Source organism: Canis lupus, chromosome 29 (genome assembly GCF_011100685.1).
Source record: "Canis lupus familiaris isolate Mischka breed German Shepherd chromosome 29, alternate assembly UU_Cfam_GSD_1.0, whole genome shotgun sequence".
Classification (NCBI taxonomy): domain Eukaryota; kingdom Metazoa; phylum Chordata; class Mammalia; order Carnivora; family Canidae; genus Canis; species Canis lupus.
Genome location: NC_049250.1, coordinates 17,182,486 through 17,205,536, shown reverse-complemented (window position 1 = coordinate 17,205,536; position 23,051 = coordinate 17,182,486). Strand labels below are relative to the sequence as shown.

General features: G+C 38.1%; 2 protein-coding genes across 10 annotated transcripts in view; one reads left to right on the top strand and one right to left on the bottom strand.

Annotated features, from left to right (window-relative positions):
* ARFGEF1 (ADP ribosylation factor guanine nucleotide exchange factor 1) overlaps positions 1-22,741 on the top strand; it is a 140,150-nt gene extending 117,409 nt beyond the window's left edge. For 3 of the 4 annotated variants that reach the window (XM_038579444.1, XM_038579446.1, XM_038579447.1), the window contains 10 exons: positions 889-1,018; positions 2,116-2,251; positions 2,335-2,473; positions 4,109-4,181; positions 11,198-11,330; positions 15,078-15,217; positions 16,633-16,801; positions 18,553-18,691; positions 19,678-19,795; positions 21,270-22,741. In XM_038579444.1, the coding sequence (XP_038435372.1) occupies positions 889-1,018; positions 2,116-2,251; positions 2,335-2,473; positions 4,109-4,181; positions 11,198-11,330; positions 15,078-15,217; positions 16,633-16,801; positions 18,553-18,691; positions 19,678-19,795; positions 21,270-21,434 (1,342 nt within the window). In that variant the 3' untranslated portion in view covers positions 21,435-22,741. The remainder of the gene's footprint in view (positions 1-888; positions 1,019-2,115; positions 2,252-2,334; positions 2,474-4,108; positions 4,182-11,197; positions 11,331-15,077; positions 15,218-16,632; positions 16,802-18,552; positions 18,692-19,677; positions 19,796-21,269) is intronic. The other variant, XM_038579445.1, reaches the window with a different exon arrangement.
* CSPP1 (centrosome and spindle pole associated protein 1) overlaps positions 1-23,051 on the bottom strand; it is a 183,604-nt gene that overhangs the window by 27,378 nt on the left and 133,175 nt on the right. For 2 of the 6 annotated variants that reach the window (XR_005381064.1, XR_005381062.1), the window contains exon 32: positions 22,944-23,023. The exons of 1 other annotated variant lie outside the window; for it this stretch is intronic. The gene's annotated coding sequence lies outside the window, so the exon portion shown is untranslated. Of the gene's footprint in view, positions 1-12,927; positions 13,076-20,427; positions 20,718-22,943; positions 23,024-23,051 lie in introns of those variants that run through there. 3 more of the 6 variants (XR_005381063.1, XR_005381065.1, XR_005381067.1) reach the window with 3 other exon arrangements.

The window sequence follows — 23,051 nt, the reverse complement described above, 5'->3', positions numbered from 1 at the left end:
ACTGCTGTGAACTCGCTGTACCAGACTGTTATAATATGCTTTACACGTTTATTTAACAAATGTTTATTTAGAGCCTGCTATGTGCCAGACGTGTATTAGGCCCAGAGGTAACATAGTAAATGAGTTGGACTGTGAACCAATCCTTATGGAGTCTTTCAAACATTTTGTTCTGGCTTACCATCAGACCTTTTCAGAAATACAAACCTTTTCTAAATGGAAGGATACCAATTTTGCTAGAAAAAAGTAGCATATAGAAAGATTACGTTTTTTAATGCATTGTTATAAGAAGGGATTATTATTTAGAAGAAGATATTAAGGAATTAGGAAGGCAATGTTGAGTTTTAACTTTAACACTTAAAAGACAGTGAATGTGATACTGAGCAGTTTATTTGTTCAGTAAACACTCTGTGCCTCCTGAGTGAGAAGCACTCCTCTATGCCTAGGATATAGAGTAGGAAATAAACTGCCCACATGAATATCTTAGTGGATCAGCTTTATAAATCCTTTTCTTTAGAGATCCTATATGAATAATTACAGGGTTAGCGAAAAAGTCCTATAACTCTTTGTAAAAGATTTCCCAGAAACTAATTTTATGGTGATCATTCACAATCTTTAATTTTATTTACAATCTTAAATTGCTGGAATGATGAGTGGGAATGGAAGAAAAATGAAATAAAATATTTTAAGGCTAAGGCCTTTGGAATTTTTTCCTACATGACGCATTCCAAAGAAACCTGTTCTACAGCGGAAATTTCTTAAAACTGAATATCTCGTGTTAGTTTAAAACCATTTCAGTAGCTTTATGACCTCTAAAATCTATTTTAAGAGAATCTGATATGGTATACTTTTTTGTATTATATTTTTCCACTTGTGTTTTTATCATTTTAGGGGTTTAACAGTAATGTTCGAAATAATGAAAACTTATGGCCACACTTATGAAAAACACTGGTGGCAGGATTTATTTAGAATTGTTTTCAGAATCTTTGACAACATGAAATTGCCAGAACAACAGACAGAGGTAAGAGAAAAAAATTTTCATTTGACACAGTCAAGTTAAAAGCGTTCTTAATATTTTCTCTAATAGTTTAGTAGATCACATCTTAAAATCTTAAATCTTTCAAAAGAGAAAAAATTCCTAGCAAGTTTTTCATTGTAATAAAAAGTATATCTTTATCAAGAAAGAACACTATTTGTGCATAGAACTGAGTTATAATGAATCGGTTGTTTTTTATTTTTGTTGAACTTCCAGTTTCTTCATTTTAATATTGCTACAACTATAGACACCAATAACGTTTTTTAGCATTCATAGCAACTTCTTATTCTGAAGTGAGTAAAGAATACATAGTATTCTTTTGTTTCTTGTATTTCAATGTCTTTTACTAAAAACCAATTATAGTGTGCATTTCATTCAATGTAGGGAGAGAGCTTCAAGTTTTCTTGTTTTGTCCCATACAGCTATATTAAATGCAAACATTAGAGACTTTCTGACCTGCAAGAAGTTTTACTTTAGATCTGTGATTTTTAAATCTACAGGTTGACTCTTACAGAAAACATTAATAAGTAGACATGTATATGCACTGACACAAAACTGTATATGAAAATTTTATCAGCGAGTCCAGATTAGTCCTTTCTGTATTTGAGAAAAATAAATTATTTAAACTTATTTTGTATGGCCTTATTTACCATTTGTAGTATTTTCAAGTAACCCTACTTCATGAAAGTTTTATTTTAAATTTATGCTAAACCCACTTGGTTAAATTCTTATTTCTCTTTTATGTTCGGTCATATTGTGGAGCAAGGCCAGCTGTTGATATTCATGCATATTGTTTGAGAAGTCATAATGTTAGTAGCAAGACAATTCAGTAGTAATTTTTTTTTAGTAGTAATTTTTTATAATCAAAAATAATGCAGAAATAGTTATTTTATACATAATTTGTTACAGAATAACAGAAAAATCTCAGATACTGAGTTGAGGTGAGTGTAATATTCTAGAGGGAAGTAAGCGCTCTGAGAGGAACATGGACAGGCTTAGCTATTAATTATGCAAACATATTTCTTTTTTAATACTGGTGGTTGACAAATGGTCTAACCTTTTAATGACATTTTTTCCCTTAGAAAGCGGAATGGATGACTACAACTTGTAATCATGCACTTTATGCGATCTGTGATGTATTCACCCAGTATTTAGAAGTACTCAGTGATGTACTTTTGGATGATATTTTTGCTCAACTATACTGGTGTGTGCAGCAAGGTAGGTATATAGCAAATAGTGACACAAAGTGTTAAATATATGACCCTGGTGATATATAAATGAATTGCTCTTTTCTTTTCCAGACAATGAGCAGTTAGCACGATCTGGTACAAACTGCTTAGAGAATGTTGTTATTCTGAATGGTGAGAAATTTACCCTAGAAATCTGGGATAAAACTTGTAACTGCACACTGGATATCTTCAAAACCACAATCCCACATGCGTAAGATTTTATACAACTTTATTTGTATCTTGAATGATAGACATAAAAAGCTTGATAGTAACTAGTGATTTTTTTTGACAGATTCTTTTAAAAATACCTCAGTGTTCCATGAATTTTTATTTATTGCAAATTGGACTCCTGTAAACCATAACAAATATTTGTACTAAATTCTTTATAAACCAAACACTTTTGTCTCATATGGTCATTGGTCATGTTGAAGTGATTCTACTGTAATAGGGTTTTATTTATCCAGATTAAAGCAAGCAGTGGTTTTGAATTTAAACAACAACAACATATATTTCATTACTATGATTTAATAATTTAAGGAAAATTTATTTGCAAATATATTTTATAGTTGTCATCTTCTAATGATTTAGTTCAAAATTGAATTGTAGTGAAGGAGTAGTTATCAATGGGGAAACTAAGACATAGTCTCGCTAAATGACTAATAGCACCTGGATTATTTGTAGGACATACTTCAGTTTACTTCCCAGCTCAACCTTTGGGGCTCTCTTACCTACACAAAGTTTTACTTTAGATCTGTTTAATGGGATGTTTTAAATCTGAGTTAAAACATCATAAGTAGAGACATACGTATGTACTGGCATAAAACTATATGAAAACTGAGTTCAGATTTTTAAGCATCATAAACTTTTTCATGACCTGAGTTAAATATGTGTGCATTAGTATGATCCCCTTGTAAGTATCCTAATAAGACATTGTAAGTCAAACGCACCTCTAGGAAAGTAACCTCTAGGTGAGTCTACACAAAACGGACAAATACTGGTCAGTTTTTCTTATTTTTTGGTGCACATTTTGTTGGAACAATGTACTTGACAAATAATCCATTTTTGTCAGAGTTTATTTGTCCTTTATGTCAAAGACAGTCCGAATTCTTGCCTAGCTATTGTCCCTGTGAAATCTTAACAAAAACCAGCCAGGCTGAACATTCTTTGTTTTGTTTTTAGGAACTGCTTCTGTTTTAATTTATTGAATTACAAATTCAAATGAAGATGCATGATCTTAAAGATCATCTAATAAACATTTCTTAATAGAAAATAACTGCACCAGAGTTCTTTCCATATTGAATTGAAATGATGTATCTACCATCTGTCTACTCCATTCCCCAGGAGCTCCTGCTTCTCAGAAGCAAGAACTTGGGCCTTAATCATCTTTCTATTCCAAGTACCCAATCCAGGGATGGCAAGTTAGTTTCTTCTTTTGGGCCAAATTTCGTTTCATTTATTATTATACATTTTAAAAATATAATCTAAAGAGTTCTATCAATTTTTGAAAATTTTTCTCCAACTTTTCTCAGTCTCACTTAGAAAATATTTAATGACAATACTTAGAAAAAGTGAGTTTAAAGCTTTTGAAACTTTTCAGAAGTGTGTTGTTGTTTTTTTAACTGATGACCACAGTACAGTTTTAATTATATGCTAGTTAATTGTTTTCTGGAAATACGTATTTTAAATTTTTTACTAGATTTTTTCAGCAAATAGTTTTTAGCAGTAGTCAGAGGAGGATTATATTGTTTTTGGCATATTCTTACGACGTTTTTATGCTGTTTCAAAACATATTGGATGTGTCATGTTTCACATTCTCAGTGATTGGTGTGATTTTGATATTTTAAAGGCTTTTAACCTGGCGTCCCTCTTCTGGAGAAACTGTTCCCCCACCTCCATCTCCTGTGAGTGAGAAACAGCTGGTAAGTTTTCATATATAAAGCATTTAAAATTGCTGGTGAGTAGTAATTTTACCTGGGCCAATTCTTTTATGTGAGTCCAGGTCTTTTAAAAAAGATGGTGTAAATCTACTGTCCAGAACTCTTAGGTTAAGCTTCATTTCATGATGGTAAATTTCCCAGGTGGCTAAAATTTATCTTTGTTAAGTGCAATGAAAGAGGTATTTTAAATTATTTTATAATATAGATGCTCTGAGACATACAGCAAAATGATGTCAAGAGTATTAAAAGGCAGATTTGAGATTATGTAAGGATTTCCATGCCAAGAGGCACCTGGGGACTCAGTTAAGCATCCAGCTCTGATCTCAGCTCAGGTCTTGATCTCAGGGTCGTGAGTTTAAGCTCCACATTGGGCTCCATGATGGGGATGGAGCCTACTTAAAAAAAATAAAAAGAATTATAAAGGATTTCCATGGCAAGCTAAAGATATTATTGGAAATTCACTTTAAAATTTGAATTTGGATACAATTTAACCTATAAGAAATATTACAATAACAGTACAAAGAATCCTAATATACCCTTCACCCAGTATATTTGTTTCCTAGGTCTGCCACAAGATTACCACAAACTTAGTGACTTAAAACAACAGAAATGTATTGTTTCTCAGTTGAGGAGGACAAAGGCCCAAAATTAAGGCATCAGCAGGGCCACATTTTCTCCAAAAGCTTTAGGGAGACTCCTTCTTTGCTTTTTTCAGTTTCTAGCTAGTGGCTGTTGGCAGTGATTGGCCTTCCTTGACTTGTACACACATCATTCCAATCTCTGCCTCCGTTTTCACATGTCTGTGTAAAGTCAAATCTGTATATGTCATATCTGCCTTTCCTTTCTCTTAAGGACAGTAGCCATCTCTTATGTCTATAAGATAAAATATAAGCCATCTCATCTCAAAATCTTTTATTTAATTACATCTTTAAAGACGCTATTTCCAAGTAACCTTCATAAGTGCCAGAGGTTATAGCTTGGATATACCTTTTTGGGGCCGCTGTTCAACCTCTTGCAGTTTACCCTCTTGCACCAAAAATTCAGGTTCATCTTTCAGGCATAATATATTCATCCCATCCCAATATTCCATAAAGTTTCAACTCATTATAGCATCAACAAGTCCAGAATCTGACCTAAACATCATATCAAAAGCCCCAAATCTCATCATCACAGTCATCTAGATCAGGTTTGTGGTTTCTTTGGGGGGCACCATCCCTCCCCATGTGTGGACCTGTAAACCTAGAAAACAAATTACCTGCTTGTGAATTACAGTGATGGAACAAGCATAGGATAAACATTCTCATTCCAAAAGGGAGAAATTGGAAGGAATAAAAGGGTCCTATTCCTAAACAAGTCAAAACCCAGCAGGGCAAATTGAATTCATAATGTTCAAGGCCTGAGGATAATTCTCTGTACCTTGATACTCTGCCCTCAGGGCCCACAGCTTTTCCTATGCACCTGCAGCTCTGCTCTCTAAATCATTTCTTCATAAAGGTTAACTTGTGTTTGCAGCCATGTAGCCCATTTTCCTACCTGTAGAATCCCAGAGATCTGATTACCTTCCTTCATTTTATCCTATGTCTGTCCCTTGCAGTCTTAGCTGGCTGTGTTTCTGCTGGTGTATCATTCTTAAAATCCCTGTGGGTCGGGTCTCCTGTGTATGTCAAGAGGGTTATTCATGGGTCCTTTCTGGATAACTTTATCTCTCTTTCTGGTTTCTGCTGAAATGTTTGAATGGATCCATTGGATCCATACACCTAATCTCTTCCAACAAAAAGTTGTTTAAATCCGAAGAAATGCTTTCATAACAATGAATTTTCCAATTTTAGCATCCTTCAAAATCTGGATAGGCCACAATCCTCCCAAATTTTCAAGTGCTAGTTCTTTTTTGCTTATTAGTTCCTCAGTGTATCTCCTAGCCTCACATTTTTGTGTAAACACCAAGGAGAAACCAGGCCGCACCTTTAACCTTTTGGTTGGAAATATCCTCAGCTAAATATTCAAGTTCATCACTTACAAGTCCTACTTTCCACCCAGTAATACAACACAATTCAGCCAAGTTTTCTGCTACTTTATAACAAATATCGCCTTTCTTCCATTATCCAGTAACATGTTCTGGAATTTCTTCTGAGACCTCACCTGAAGCACTTTTAACATATTTCTGTCCACATTCTATTCAGTGACCATAGGTACATTCTTTTGGGTGACATGTTCTGGATTTTCTTCTGAGACCTCACCAGAAGTACTTTTAACATATTTCTGTTCACATTCTATTCAGTGACCATAGGTACATTCTTTTGGGTGACAGAAGAAAAGATTTCTCTATTATGCATTTCACCACCTTCTGCATTCTTACCAGAATCTCATTTAATGTCTGTGTTGCTACTAACAGTCTCTTTAAGACAGTCTAGGCTTTTTCTGTCATATGCCTCAGTACTCTTCTGGCTTCTACCATTACCCAATTCCAAAGCTACTTTGATATTTTTAGGTATTAGTTACAGCAGCATGGTACCAAAATCTGCATCAGTCAGTGTTCTGCCAGAGAAATGGAACCAACAGAAAATACCTATCTATTTGTGTGTGAGTGTGCACGTGTATATATATATATATATATATATATGTTTTTGTGGGTATAATATATGTATGTGCATAAAGCTACCTCTTTTTTTAATTTAAATTTCACAGAATTGGCTATGCAGTTATAGGCGCCAATAATTTTAAATCTATAGGGCAGGCTGGAAACTCATGGATAGGAGCTACAGCTACAGAGTCCCCAGGCAGAACTACTCAGGAAGACCTGAGGCCTTCCAGCTGATCCCATGAGGCTTCGGCCATTTATTGAGGATAATCTTTACTTAAAGTCTACTGACTGTAGATGTTCACCACATCTACAGAGTACCTTCATGGCAACACTTGCATTAGTGTTGAACTGAGTAACTGGATCCTGGAGCCTAACCAGGTAGACACATAAAACTGCATGACCCCATGTTTCTCCAGATGTTATCATTTCACTATGTTTGCTTTATCATTTCCTCCCTCCTTCTTTCCTTTTTCTCTTGTTGTCTCACCCCACACACACAAACTTTTCAGAATTCTTTGAAAGTAAATTGAAAATAAGATGTCCTTTTACCCTAAATTCTTTAGTGTTTTTCTTTAAAAACAATAACAACACATAACCACAGTGCCATTAACAAAATCAGGAAATTACCATTGGAACAGTACTATTATTTAATCTGGCTTTACTTAATTTTAAACCCTGGAGCACAGAGGTAGCATATTAGTGTCCATTGATGGGTTTGTGCCCCAACAACTTTTAAATTTCTTAACTAATTATCAATGGCTAAAATACAGATTTCACAGAAAAGTACTGCTCTGAATTTATCTTGAGAGAACTGTCACACTAGTACATTGGGGCCACATTGCTCCATGACGCTGATCTGCAGGGGTTGTCTGTTCATTATAGATACACCACTTACGAAGTCCTGTTTCAAAGCCTAGAATGAGCTTGCTCCCATTTTTGTTTTTCTTAAATTTGGCCCACCGCCTGCTTGCTTTGTTTTTGCTACCTCTGCTGTATAGTATAGTAGTTTGCAGTGTGGGCTTTGATGCCAGACCCAAAATAAAATCCTGGCTCTGCAGTAGCTAGCTCTGTGGTCTCAGCAAGTTTAACTAACCTCTGTTGGAGTGAGTCTTTGATGAGAATTAAGTCAGGTAACGCACATAAAGTTGTTGGAACTGCATGTGCTGGGGTAAGTGCTCAGTGCCTGGGCTGCTGCCAGGTTCCACAGGGGAAGCCAGCAATGCTCTTTAGGACCAGCTCATAGTCTCCTATGTGGCTCCTTTTCAGAGCTGCTGCTACTACTACTACCACTTCTTTCACCCTGCTTTCCTTTGCTTTCTCTTCTCTGTACAACTTACAGTTTACCAATAAATTGCAGTACTTTTCTCACTACCATTGTCAGCTGAATATTTCTGCTGTGCGCTAAAGGACTGCTTCGTATTTATTTTTATTTGTTTTTCTCATTAAACTTTTGTTTTAATGATTCTCAAAATTCTGCGACAGATTTTTGGTCAAGTTGTTCCCATTAAAAAGTACTGACTTTAAAAACTAAGGACTTAAAATTGCCACACACACAGGTCCACAAAACATTCTCCTTTCCTTTTGAAGGTTTTACAGTGCATTGTTATCATTAGCCAGTCTTTCACTATTAAACATAAATGGCCAATTGATTCAAACGTTTCTGATTCTGTTCTTCAACCACTAAGACTGAGGTGCCAAATATTAGAGATGATACTCATTTCGCCTTCTGAGCAAACTCGACTTTACCAGTTCCACCTGCCTTCTCATCCACTGTTTGATGACACCACAGCAGCCATTGGTCTCATTTCATGAAGAGCAAAATGGCCACAAGGATAGTCAGAGAAGCTCTCAACACACACAGGCTTGTCAGGAGCCATATCAATGATTCTCCTTCATTTCAGCAAACGTGCAAACAGTATGACCTGTGACAATCCAGCACAGGTGCCTATCCACCACGGATTTGGTGAAGGGGACTACTTGTTAAAAATAGAAAAATACCTAGTCATTGTAAAAAAAAAAAAAAAATTTTTGTAGAGTACAGAAGAAAATACGGTAAAAAATGCAAGTCCCTTTTTATACTGCCCCCTTCAACTGCAATTCCAGTATTAATACAGTGATATATGTCCTTCCAGCAATTGTCAGTACATTTCTATATGTAGTTTTTCAAAAAATGAAATCTTATTTGGAGATTGGGGACTAACATTTTGTATTTGGAATATCTAGAGATGTGTCCACTTAAGTACATAGAGTTTTCTTTCATAGGAGCTCCTCCTTTTCCACTAAACGGTCCTTTTTTAACAAGGAGTTCTGGCCATACTCTGTACATAGCTGTTCTAAAAAAAATGCACAGATTACCTAAAAATCATCCTTATTTACATTGGCTAATTAGAGAAACTGAGAAAACAATATACCTTTTTTTTTTTTTTTAAGATTTTAAGATTTTTCTTTCATAAGACACAGAGAGAGAGAGGTGGAGACATAGGCAGAGAGGGAGAAGCAGGCTCCCCGTGGGTAGCCTGATGTGGGACTGATCCCAGGACCCTGGCATCACAACCTGAGCCCAAAGGTAGACACTCAACCACTGAGCCACCCAGGTGCCCCCAATATGCCTAACATAAAAAAAAATTCCCTCTGATATAAAGGAGAATTTTTAAATCCCCAATACTGTGACCTAGTTTTTGTGTCCATTTAGTTTTCTGGGGAGAAGCATCTTAGAAATCATTAGAATGTTCAAAAGAGCATTGACTAAAAAATGACCAGTGTCTAAAAAAATTTAAAAACCAGTGCTTTCAATTAAAACAACTTTCAATTATATTCAGTAAGACAATGTATTTTTTATTTTATTTTTATTATTTATTTTTTATTTTATTTATTATAGTTTAGTTTATTAATTTCCCCCTTAAAATATACTTCTTAAAATATATAAGTTAAAAGGAGACATTTGTTTTTTTATAGTTAATTTTAAACAAACATTCCCTTAAAGGGTTTATAAATTTAGAAGTGTTGTTATATGCATTCTTCCATTTAAGTTTTTATCTAAAAGTATTATAGGGCATCTGGGTGGTTCAGTCAGTTGACCATCTGCCTTAGGCTCAGGTTATGATCCCAGGGTCCTGGGACTGAGCCCTGGAGTCGGGCTCCCTGCTCAGTGAGGAGTTTGCTTCCATTCTCTTTGTCCCTCCCCCAAGTTGATACACACTCTCACCCCTTTTCTCTCTCTCTCTCAATTAATAAGATCTTTTTTAAAAAATAAAAATAAAAGCATATTACAGGCCATCATGGCCAGAGAAATTACCTAACTACTCAATTGGTTCTATATAATTATTATGAAAGGCCTCTTGTATATTAAACACTTATAAAGAATACAAAGATGAGTAAGAACAATTATAACTATAATAATATGGCTTTAGATTTGTGTAGCACTTCACTGTTTAAAAAATGTTTTCACATTTGATGCTTTCAGCAACTTTTTAGCTGTTTGGTACATTATCCCCATTTTGTATGGAACAGCAAATTAAAAATTATAAACTGTGATATTTTAAATCTAAGTTAAAATACTGTTTTGATTAGCACTGTTTCTTGGGAACGCAAGCCCCTGTTGCTTTTCAGAAAGCCAGGTGAGGTCTCTTCCAGCTAAGACTGCTAGGTCAGAATTCTCAGTTCCTTTGAAAATCATGTTTTGGATTCTGTCTGGAGTGTGTTGTATTGCTATCACAAAATAAAGCTAATAGTAATGCCAGCTATCCTATATTGTCTGACACTGTGCTAGTGCTTTCCATTTTTTATCTTATCCTTAATCGCTTACAAGGAAAGTGACCTCTCCATTTTCACATCAGAAAACCTTTGTTCAAGTGTTCATTGGTTTTCCAAGGTTCCCCTACTGCTGGAGTCAAAGGCTGATTTAGTTCTTTTGGACATAAACGTCAGCTTTTCTTCACTACCACACTTGTAGTTAGTCACCTTCTCACTGACCTTTCTGGTTGCCAGTTCCTTTGGGTGACAGAACATGTTTTCTTTAAACTCACCCCTACAAAGCTTTCCCGAGCTCCATCTACACAGGGCTTGCAGAAACCTTCCCCACCTGTGCCATACGTGTATTCTGCTTAAACAGATTTAATGACATTTCATGGGTATCACTGACTAGTTTTTCCATACAGTGAAGCTTAGCGTTTTTACCTATTGCTTTTGGGTGGTCCCAGACCGAGACAAATAAGGGTCAGAAAGGAAACTTTTCTCTTAAAGGTTGTCAGCTCTTATTGATGCATAGGTTAACTTTAAATAATTTTCTCATTGTGTATATAATCACACTCTGTGTAGAATGTCCTCTTCATAGTGACATACGTAATTTTTTTTCAAAACTGTTTTGATCTGTAAAGCTTTATTCTTTGTACTTACAATGAATTTTTTGTTTTGTTAGGATACAATATCACAGAAATCTGTAGATATTCATGATTCTGTTCAGCCAAGATCTGCAGATAATAGACAGCAAGCACCTTTGGCTTCTGTCTCTACTGTGAACGAAGAAGTCAGCAAAATTAAACATACAGCAAGTGAGTTATTTCTCCTAATAAAAATAGTGTGTTTTGTCTTACATAGGAAAAGGATGAAATGTTTGCTTTTACTTTGTTATTAATAAATATGTGCTGTAATTGATGGCATGGTCACTTTGTTACTGTGTTTGTTCCAACTTGGACATCCACTAACTGTAGTGTACCCGCTTTTTCCACAGATGCTTGTAGCTAATGTTTGTGTTAGACACAAGTCTTTTCTCGAGCTCATGAGTCTTCTCTCCAGTCCCTTCTGCATGTCAGCCCCATATTCTTTCTGCAACAGTGGGGCCTGACAGGCCTTTCTCTAGAGTGCTTTCTAAGCAGGAGCACTCAGCTTTCTGTGGAGCTAGCTAGCCTTCTTTACATTCAGCTGCTCTACACCATGTCTCCTCTGTTCACCTTCTTAGTTCTTTTCACAAAGCAGGGGAACCTCTTCTGTTTTTTACAAAACTGATCCAACTTTGTTTACTGAAGGAAAATTCTAACACCAAGGAAAAGCCATCTCCTTTCTAGAGGAAAACAGGACGACATTAATTGCTTTTATAAAATGAGGTGAAATGCACATAAGAAAAGTAACCATTTTCTGGGCACCTGGGTGCTCAGTGAATTGAGGGACCAGCTCTTGGTTTTTGCTAAGGTCATGATCTCTGGGTCCTGGGATCGAACTCTGCACTCACCTGTGGGTCTGTTTGATATGCCCTCTCTTCCTGTGCCCTTCCCCCTGTATGTGCATGCTATCTCTAAAATAAATCTATCTTTTCAAAACAATATTTTCAGTACATTCACAGTGTTGTATAATCATCTTGATGATTAATGATGCTTAGCATCTTTTCATGTGCTTATTGCCATTTGTATGTCTCTTTGGAGAAATATCTATTCATGTAATTTGCTTATTTTTATTTTAATTGGGTTATTTCTTTTTGTTGAATTGTAAGTTTGTTACACACTCTGGATACTGTACCTATATGACATAGATGATTTGCAGATACTTATATTCTCCTGTTGTGTAGGTCTTATCATTTCTTTGATAACGTCTTCTTATGCAGAAAGTTTTTTATTCTGATGAAATCCAGATTATCTGGGTTTTTTTTGTTGTTGTTGTCATCGTCGTTCTTTTAGCATCATAGCTAAGAATCCATTGCCAGATCTAAGGTCATGAAGGTTTTTCCTGATGTTTCCTTTTAAGAGTTTTATTCTTTTAACTGCTACATTTAGGTCCTTGATCCATTTTGTGTTAATTTTCTTTCAAGGAATTTTTTATTAATCCTAGGTGCTTATACTTGAGAGAAGACAGATTTGGTGTCGTACTTGCAAGGAGTTTCTAGCTTTAATCACTGTGTTTTGCTAACTTTCTAAAAGGAAGATAGGTAGTGGTCAGTGGCTTATTTTCTGTTTTTATTCTTGTTCTCTGGAGAGTGGCATGGCTTGTGCCGGAATCCATAACAGCTTTAGTCTGCCCTGGAGCATGTGATGAGGACAGAATAGTGCATGGCTTTTCTCTTAGCCAAGACTGAATTTAAATATACTTGGCTTTGTAAAGGAAGGACATGATTATGACACATGAGAAAGTTTTCACATGACTAATCTAGGAACATACCTTTTACTGAAGCAGAGTGCTTGCTCCCCTACCATCCTGAGCTGAGGACCCATGCTCCTTTCCTTCTCTCAGACATCCTGGCTCTCTTTCCCCTTGAAGTTCTTTAGGAGAAGTTCACCATGGGCTTGTTGACTCAGAGTAGGTAGAGCTGGGGGAAGAACAAGTGGCCACCATTTTCCAATTAACCCTTCCACTTAGTGGACGCATGATGCTGACTTTATCCTACTCAGAGAAAAGAATCATAACAAGGCCCTGAGTACTTCACCCTATCTGCAGGGCAGCTAGCTAGCTCATTCTCTCTGTATACTTTCAGAAGACACCACTGCCCCATCTAGCCTCTGCTCAATACCTGCTGTCCCACTAGTTAATCTTTGTCTGGTTTGGGTGAACCAGTGAAATGGTCACCTAATATAACACTAACAGTGTCAGCCAACCTTTGTAAAATTTGTCCAAATACATATTGTCCACAAACACGCTGCTGGCTATTGCCAGTGAGTCTGAAGTTAAGATCCTTATCCTCCAAGGACACCAGAAAGCAGGGAGAGGCCCAGCTTCACCTGTTCCATCAGAGTGAAGCCTCATCAGCTCATCAGGAGTACTCTCAGTTCACCTTGCTGAAAGCCCTTCCTGCCCTTAAGCAGCTGATGTTGGAACTGATGAGAAGACATCTTGTCAGACATCAGCCTACTCCCAAGTCTCTTTGGGAGTTCCAGCTGTGCGGCCAGGAGCCTTCTGCTCTAGGCTCTGAGTTTTATGACTTGAATGGGGGAAGTGAAGGAACAACTGGCACTTGTCAGCTCTATGTGTCACTGCTATGAAAAAGACACTGAAGAGGAGGAGACAGTTATGGGACTTGAGGCTGCTTTTTCTTTCTTTCTTTCTTTCTCTCTTTCTTTCTTTCTTTCTTTCTTTCTTTCTCTTTCTTCTTTCTTTCTTTCTTTCTTTTTTTCTTTCCTTTATTTTTTTGACATATGATACAGTAATAAGTATTAAATACAACAGCATTTCTGAAAACTACCTGGTAGGGAGCCTTTATTAATGATCTCAATAAGAATAAATTTATGCATGTTGTTTTGCTACTCCTAAAGTCCCTAAAACATGAATTTAAGTTCTACAAATTGGTGCCACAAAAGGGAGTTTGTAATTAAAAGCAAAAGTAGAGACTGAAGGATTATAAGTCATCTAGTGCTGAGCAATTGCCCTAGTGGTTAACAGGCTGCTTCTCTTAGGCAGTCATCTGCCTCCTGGAAAGCTCACTGGGAAAGCTGGCTCTGACATCCCAGGATTCAGGTATGACTTTGGGCCTCCCTTTGAGCCACATGTCAGCATTGCTGAGCTAAGCTCTTGCAGCATCTCAGTAGTTGAGTCCTCTTTTCTGACCTTGTGCTTCTGCATTTGCTTAACTGGTATGGTCAGTGAAATGGAAAGTTCTTCTGTAAACACGTCCTTATAGGCTGGTGGATTGTCAGAAATTGTTGAGCAGATTTGTTCAGGCTAGAGGAATTAGCTGTGTTTCATCTCACCTGTGCAGTGTGGAGAGCATTTTGTTACTTTGGAATTTGGTTAGTTTTGTGACCATGTACTTAGCATAACTTTTTATAGACTTCTTTGCTTATGGGTGCATTTGAAAATACAGTTAGCTGTAACTTCTAACCTGGATCGAAATAAAGCATTCTCTGGTTAACCCGCAGTATTACCCCATTTGTCCTTCACTGTCCTTCACTTCCTTTCTCACAATTCTGTTTCCTGTTGTTTTCTCTTGGTATAGGTTTTTATATTATCTATATTCCAAGGTCAGAATTGAGTTCTGGTAAATGCTTATTAGCTTTTAATCCGTTTGTTAGGTTTTATCAGAGAATAACCTAAATCTTATTATAAAAATTGTAGTGGGACCTTTTTGAACATTATTTACTCTTCTAAGTCATTCGGAATATTTTTGTTTACTTAAAAAATTAATTTTCTAAGTCTTATCTAAAAGTTAAAGTTTTATTGAGTAGTGCCTATATGCAAAGGCAGTATGTCCTCAGTGTGATATGTGCAAATAACCTTCATACATATGAATGTTTCCTTAGCATTGTAATGTCATAGAAATTATAAAGAATTCAAAATAATTTTTGTTTGCATGTGCATTGGGGTGGGTTTCCTCACAGAATTTCCAGAACAAAAATTGTTTGCCGCCCTGTTGATTAAATGTGTTGTGCAGCTGGAACTCATCCAGACTATCGACAACATTGTGTTCTTCCCAGCCACAAGTAAGAAGGAAGATGCTGAAAACCTAGCTGCTGCACAGGTATGGATGGACATGGGAGGACAGCTGATTTTACATTGAGTATAAAGTTGGATTTCAGTCTGGGCTTCCGAGCAGAGATCACACTAGAGATTTGTTTGGGGGGCTCTTCATCATAGAAATGCCATTTTAAACCATGGGACTGAACGACATGCCTGAGGCAGTAAGTGTGGACAGAGTTTGAGAGGAGGGTGGGGGACTGAGCCATGAGGCTTCTGTGCTTAGAGCTGGTGTTAAAGAATTGGTAAAGAGCCTGAGAGTAAGAATCCTTGAGGCAAGGGGAGAGCAAGAGACCGAGACCGAGGTGTTCTGGAAACCGAACAAAGAAAATGTTTTAAGGAAGAGAATGTGATCATCTCTGTGAAATGCTCAATGGGACAAGTTATATTTCATCTGAAAATCACCCTCTAGCAATTTGGTAGACTTCGGTGACCTTGACATTGTGTTTAATTGTAATGTTGAAGACAAAAGCATTATGGAAATGGGTACAAGAGAAGAACGGAATTGCAGACAGCAAATATTGATAACTCTGTCAAGGGGAGTTTTACTCTAAAGGGGAAGAGAGAAATAGAAATAGGATAATTGCTCGAAGAGGATAAAGGGTTTGCTTTGTTTTGTCTTTAAGATTGGCAGTATTGCAGTATTTTCCCTGATGAGTGTTCTCCAGGGAGGAGAGAGAACTGAATGCAGAATGCGGATAGCATCTAGTGCCAGTCCCTGAGGGGGTTGGCCACGCATGCATCATAACAGGAAAGCAATAAAGTGTGTGGGTTATTAACACAGGAAGGTTGGTCCGTTCACTGGTGGGAGGTCTCTTCTGATAGAGATGAGAAGAAAAATCATCCACCAAATAAGGTTGGGAAGAGACTTGTCGTAGGTACTTGAAAGAAGAGGAAACAGGAGCTAGTCATCCAGGAAAGCAGACAAGGGCAGTGCAGGATTGCGGGGTAGCACCCAGGGCCTGCTGGGATTAAAACTGTTTTCTCCAGTCATGTTTGTTGTGTGGGTGTAGATTGGAGTAGGTGTTTTGCCAGCCAACTAATCTAAAAAGAGTGAGGGATTATGCAAGAGAATATTATAACCGGATCCCATGGAGTCTAAACTGAGAAGAGGGGTGAGGAATGGTGAAGGGCTGTGGGCTCTGCAGGGGCAGGACTCCTGAGGTCAGGAAGTAGGAGGGGGGAATTGGAAAGGTACTTGATGACTAGGATGCATGGAAGGAAGATTCTGGAAATTTAAGTAACAAAAGAAGGACCTTTTCCTATTTTATGTTGAAATAAAAGAGGTTAAGTCTGTGACTTGCTCGTAAAACTGATCTTTGAGGGAGCCTTGAGTTCTAAATGTACTAAAATTTGTGACTGTGTGTGTGTGTGTGCGCGCGCGCACGTGCGTGTGCTGTGGTGATTTGTTTTCCAAAGAGAGATGCTGTGGACTTTGATGTTCGAGTTGATACTCAAGATCAAGGAATGTACCGCTTTTTAACATCACAACAACTTTTTAAGCTACTGGACTGCTTATTAGAGTCACATAGATTTGCAAAAGCATTTAATTCCAACAATGAACAGAGGACCGCTCTGTGGAAAGCAGGTAAGCTGCACAAGTACCACATTTTGATGTTCACCTTTTTTTTTTTTTTATTTTTTTTAATTTTTTATTTATTTATGATAGTCACAGAGAGAGAGAGAGGCAGAGACACAGGCAGAGGGAGAAGCAGGCTCCATGCACCGGGAGCCCGATGTGGGATTCGATCCCGGGTCTCCAGGATCGCGCCCTGGGCCAAAGGCAGGCGCCAAACCGCTGCGCCACCCAGGGATCCCTGATGTTCACCTTTAATGGTTGTGCACCAGGGGTGTACTCTTACCAGAATTCATTGATTTTATAATCCAGGCGAATGCATTTCAGTCTTAGAACTTTTTACCTTTAATAGTAGGAAGGCAGTCTACTAGGCAGGCCTTTCTCTGATCTGTAATAAACTTAATATACTAAAATACATATTACATATGATACATTATAATATGTAATATAATAAGCTGACTGTTAGAGGAGATGTGTTTTCCCCTTGTTTGTTAACAATAACAATCTGTTATTTGCCTGATTTGACTGTTTATTTTTTCATCTTGTTCACCCAGCCTGGGTCTCCTTGTTGATATTGTTAACATACTAAAAGCTGCCCTTTTAAGAAAAAGTGTGTTAAGTCCTGAACATGAAATCTTGCACATGTATTCATTTTTTTTGAAGATCTTATTTATTTATTCTTGAGAGAGACAGGCAGAGGGAGAAGTAGGCTCCATGCAGGGAGCCTGATGTGGGACTCCATCTCGAGTCTCCAGGATCACACCCTGGGCTGCATGCAGGCAGCGCTAAACTACGCCACCGGGGCTGCCCTTGCACATGTATTCAAATGATCTCTCCATGCTTATCTGGGAGTGGCCACACTCAGAATGGAAGTGAATGTTTTGAGGGAGGGAGGCCTATATTTGAACAAGTTGGAAAATGCAAATATGATTAAATGTAATGATTATACTGACATCTAATTTTTTATTTAAGAAATAGTTATTTGGTGCCTATTAGGTAACAAATAGTACTGGAAGAGAGAGAGGCAGTAGAATATGAAGAAAACAAGAAGGGAGCTAATGTTTATTAAACATCAAACTCTGTAAAATAGTGTCAGATACTTTATATTTGCATATTTTTTAGATCTAAAATTGTTTAATTCCCAAATAAGTCCATGGCTTTCTTCATCCTCTTCCCTTTACAACCTAACCTCTAGGAAGAGTAGTCTGTATTTTTTTTTTTTTTTTTACCCTTTATTCAACCCACGTTGTTTCTGCCATTCAGCTGGGACTGCTCCTACTACAGTCCCCAGGCTCCAGGTTTCCGTGTGCTCTGGGCCCTTCATGGTGCCCATAGCCTTTTGAAACATTCTCCCTGCTGAAGTGGTCTGGCCCTGCTCATCCAGGAGCCCTCCTATAAGCTGTAATAAGCTTTCAAGTGCAGTTTCACTGGAAGAGTTTCACTTTCCCAGGCCCCCACATGGTTTTGCATCCCATCTCCCCCAGCTTGAAAGGACAGGAAATTTTAAACATAAAAATCGCCTTCCATTTGGGCCTCCAGCCTGACTTGATTTCCCCCACATCCTCAAGGTGTGCCTCCTCTGTGCAGCTCTGTCCCTGTGGGCCACCTCAGGGGTGCTGAGGCCCAGAGCTCAGGGCAGCTGTGCTTTGTAAGCAGCAGATGCCAGAGCTGAGCGTACATAAAATATCCCTTCACACAAGGCGGTTTTGTCTTTCTGTAAGATGTCTTCACAAATTAATCCTGGAAACTTCCCTTTTCTGCAGGCTTCAAAGGCAAATCCAAACCTAACCTTCTAAAGCAGGAGACAAGCAGCCTGGCGTGTGGGCTGCGCATTCTCTTCCGGATGTACATGGATGAGAGCCGGGTTAGTGCCTGGGAGGAGGTCCAGCAGAGGCTTTTAAAGTAAGACTCTTGGCTGAGTTTCTGCCTTTGACCCATGTGTCTGCGGCTGCGTGGTACAGAATAGGAAAGGGCCACTAGATTTGCACTTGGGGTGGAGTCCATGCCTCAGCCCCACTGCAGGACTGTGCAGACAGCTTGGGGCCCAAGGAAGAATTCGTGCAAATTAAATACAGTCTTAGAGATGGATGCACTTTTGCACATGAGCAATTGGGGGGAGACATGAGCAATTCATGTCTGTTGCTGCTGTGGGACAGGGAGAAAGTTTTCTCTCTTAAAATTTAAAACTTCAGAGTTTTTAGGCCTTTTCATGTCGCAGATAACTATTTTTACAAATAGATCACATGTGAAAGTGAAAACCTGCTGGCCTGCATTTAGTTTGAAAACATATTTGGAGTCTTGTTAGTGTTATTTTTCTTGCATTCTATTTTTACTTCATGACAACTTAAGATTCCGTCCTTCAAATTTTAAACTCCTGCTAAGAATGAAACATGCCATTCAGGAAGAATGCTGTCTTCTGCATTGTATTTTTTTATATTCTCAGGAAATATGTTCTCAGAGACCAAGTAAGTACATTTTAAAACTTTGAGAGATGACTTAGTCCCTGTTTCCCATTTTACAGATGAGACTTTTAAGACCCAGAAGCATCTACACCTTCACAGTGCATAACCTGCAAAGCCACCCCAGATTTCAGCCTCGGTTTCTTGACACCAGGCTTTAAATGTGCTACTGCATAGGGGCTCTGAAATTCAGTGAAACTTTTAGAAAAATAAGTTTCCTGATAAATTGCAGCAGCTTCTTTTAAGGTCTGGTTTTCTTCTTAATTTGAAAAGGATACGTTTATGTTGGCACTAGTTGGTGTAAGCAGACAGACTCTAACCAGTTCTGATACAAATAGTCCCACCCGCCTCGTCCCAGCTGTTGTCTCTGTGAACATCCAGAGCAGCGGGTATGGAGCGCTTGTAAAAATGAGTCTTTTCTGTTAACAGTGTCTGCAGCGAGGCCCTGAGTTACTTCCTCACTCTAACATCAGAAAGTCACCGGGAAGCCTGGACTAACTTACTGCTCTTGTTTCTCACTAAAGTTCTAAAGATAAGCGACAATAGGGTAAGTATGAGGTGTATTCTCCAGCCCAGCAGGTCTAGCCTGACCAGCATTGTGCCCAAGCCAGAGGCAGGGGCGCCAGCTTGCAGGCCCGCTGCCCGGGGGGGGGGGGCATTGAGCAAAGCCCAGGCCATGTTGCTGCTTGTCCTGGAGCACAGGGGCCTGTCTCATTGGCCCTGCAGTCTTCGCCCTTCTCACTGTGCTTTGTTCTCTGATCAGTGATTTTGTAGGGGATCAGTAACGAAGGAATCAATCCTCCCCCACACTTTGCAGTTTCCATCCTGACCACTGAAGTCTCTCCTGCCCCATTTTGAAAACTGCCATCCTGCCCAACCTCTAGCTTTATCCTCTGCCCCTACACCTGAGGCTGTTTCTGGGTCCCAGGCCCAGCCCTTCCTTTGGCATATTTATTGGTTCCTTATAACAGAGCCTCTAGCAAATGGGCCATAAACTCATTTAACAATTTGAAGCCAATAGAAAAGATAAATTAAAATATTTATATTTTATATATTAAATATAAATTCTATTTTATAAATCTTTATAAATTAAAATATATAACTAAATATAAATACATATTTCAGACTTTCAAAAAATACATGTTTCACTCTTAAAAAAAATACAGCAATTTACAGCTCGCATAAATGGAAACGGGTTGCCATGATCCCTGAATTGGTTTAAAAATGCAGTGAGGTAGCCTGAGATTTGGGACATGGTGGTTAATAGCACCCCAGAGGGGCTGTGCAGTGTGACTTGGTGCCACGGGGATGTTTATCCCAAGTCATGTGCTCTAGTCCACATGCATTTCCTTCCGACTCCTGGGCTGGATAAAGCTTGGAGAAGTGACCTAAGGCATCGGCAGCCATGTGGCCGGGAAGGACTCCGAACCCCAGCATGTCTGGTTCCACTGCAGGCTTCCTTGTCCCTCCTGGGGTGTGGAGAGCAAAAAAGGGGATAGGCAGGCAATTTGTATTCAGAGATTGAGGAACTCCAGCAAAGACGGTCATTTCAGTTAAACTATAAACGTGGGATGTATATTTGCCTGGACATTGCAATTTTAATATGGCAGTATTTTTCCCTAAAAATTAAAATTTTCTTTAACAAATAAGATTGTTTCAATTAGTCATAGCTTATAAAAACTCAACTCTGGTTCTTGCTTGTCTTCTTACTTTCGCTTTTTATCCAGCAAAAGCAAGAAGTACTAAAAGTTTGTCATAAGTTTGTCAAGGAAATATAATGGAAAATATTTTTCAAAGTAAGAATAGATAAGTGAATAATGTTTGTGATAAGTGAGTCTTTTGACTACTGCTCTTTCAGTTCCATAATCAGTATAGTCATTGCTTTATGCAGATGCCTTTCCTCTGTCCTCACTGATCAGTGCGGGGGCCCCAAAGTGGTTTGACTGTAAAGGCATTTTGAGCTTCTGTGGTTTGGAATGCAAGCAGTACTAATGGAGAAATTTATCCCCCCTCCCCCCCAGTTTAAAGCTCACGCGTCATTCTACTACCCTCTCTTATGTGAAATTATGCAATTTGACTTGATTCCTGAACTTCGTGCCGTTCTTAGAAGATTTTTTCTGCGAATTGGAGTAGTTTTTCAGATATCACAACCACCCGAACAGGAACTTGGAATAAACAAGCAATGATGGCAACTTGGTATTTTTCTGTTGGCGTTTACATCCCTCTGCTCTTGAAAAGGACCCTGGAGCTGAGGTTTCCTACCTGAAAAATGGTTTCTCTGAATTGCAGTGTTTGAGGGTTACTGGTAAAGATGCTTAGAACTGTAACTCAAACTTGCAATGCTCCAGTCCCTGTTTAGTCATCTGGTGGATTCTGTTTGTCATATTGGGCTCATGTTGAGCAGAAAGCCTGTTTCCACAGTGTCAGCTCGTGTTCGTGTGTCCTTCCCTGTCCTTGGCGGTAGGGAGAGCCCCACATATTTTTGGCAGGTGTGGAAGTAAAACTTTACCCAAAGAACTACAGATGTAAAGATTTGAACTTCTGCAAGAAGTACAACTCAGGAGAGCTGTATTTTGAAGGATAAAATGTTTATAATTGGGGGGTGGGGGGGGAGAAGAAGAAATTATTGTTCATGGTAAAAGATATTTAGCAACTATGGTATTCTTATTCTGAAGATTTTTGCACACTCAGGCTATCTGAGATACTGGTAATCATCCTTCTGTGAAAAATGTACAGAGATGCAGGTCTGTAATATAAAAATCTTAAACATTATATAGTTCTTCCTGCACTGTTTTATTTTAATTTCTTTATTTTCTTAATCATTTGCTAAATACCTATAATATTTTGTCAAATGCACTAAACATTTGGGTTGAACTTTTTGTCTTTTTTATTTTGTGGGGGTTTTGGTTTTGCCCTTGGGGGGGTGGAATTTTGAGGGTTTAACATGCCCAGAAAGCTGTTGTGGCTGACACTTGTCATGATCAACAACAAAGGTAGAAAATCCTCCCACTGACCTAACTACCTGTAATATACTTCTCTTAGGGCTTCTAAAGATGAGCCATTAAAATAGAGTTGATCCTTCATGGACCGAAACTTGAATCACTGCAAAATGAATCTAGGTTGCTGTCACTTTTTTCTTTTGGGTGGCGGGGCTTGTTGTAGATTTTACTCTATGTACAGAATTTAATGTTGAATATGTTAAAATAACAAACCTGGCATGGTTGGGGGAGTTAGATTTACTGGAAATGTATTCATACTGTGAATTGTGCTCTGATGGTTAAAAAAAAAAAAAAAAGATTGTCAAGCATTCCGTATTAACAGTGGATGTAGAAAATTTTTTCAGATGGATAAAATGTATATGGTACAGATGTAAAGTTTTCTATGTAAAAAAATTCTGTACAACTTTCTGTACAATATTGATTCTCATCTGGCATATTCTAATCAGGTTATAGGTCAATAAAGTTTTTGGATTATTTCATCAGTGCAATCAAAACCTGTGTAATCTACAAGCCCCATGTTTCATTAATTCTGTGTTAAAAGCCGAACAACTCGGCCAGAGAGAACCAGAAATTCGGTGTTCTTCAGTCTGGTATTTTCTTTCCAGTTTTTGGCATTAGGATCATGCATCTTTCAACCATAGGATATTCATAGTTAAAATTTTGTGTATTAATAACCCAAGCAAGATAAGGCTATACCGTTTGTGAAGAAGAGCAGACGTCCCATTTGGGGTACTGTGTGTCCTAGGAGTTAGTTCAATTGTGTGGTACAGTGGCATCTGAAGAAAAATGGAACATGACAAGATA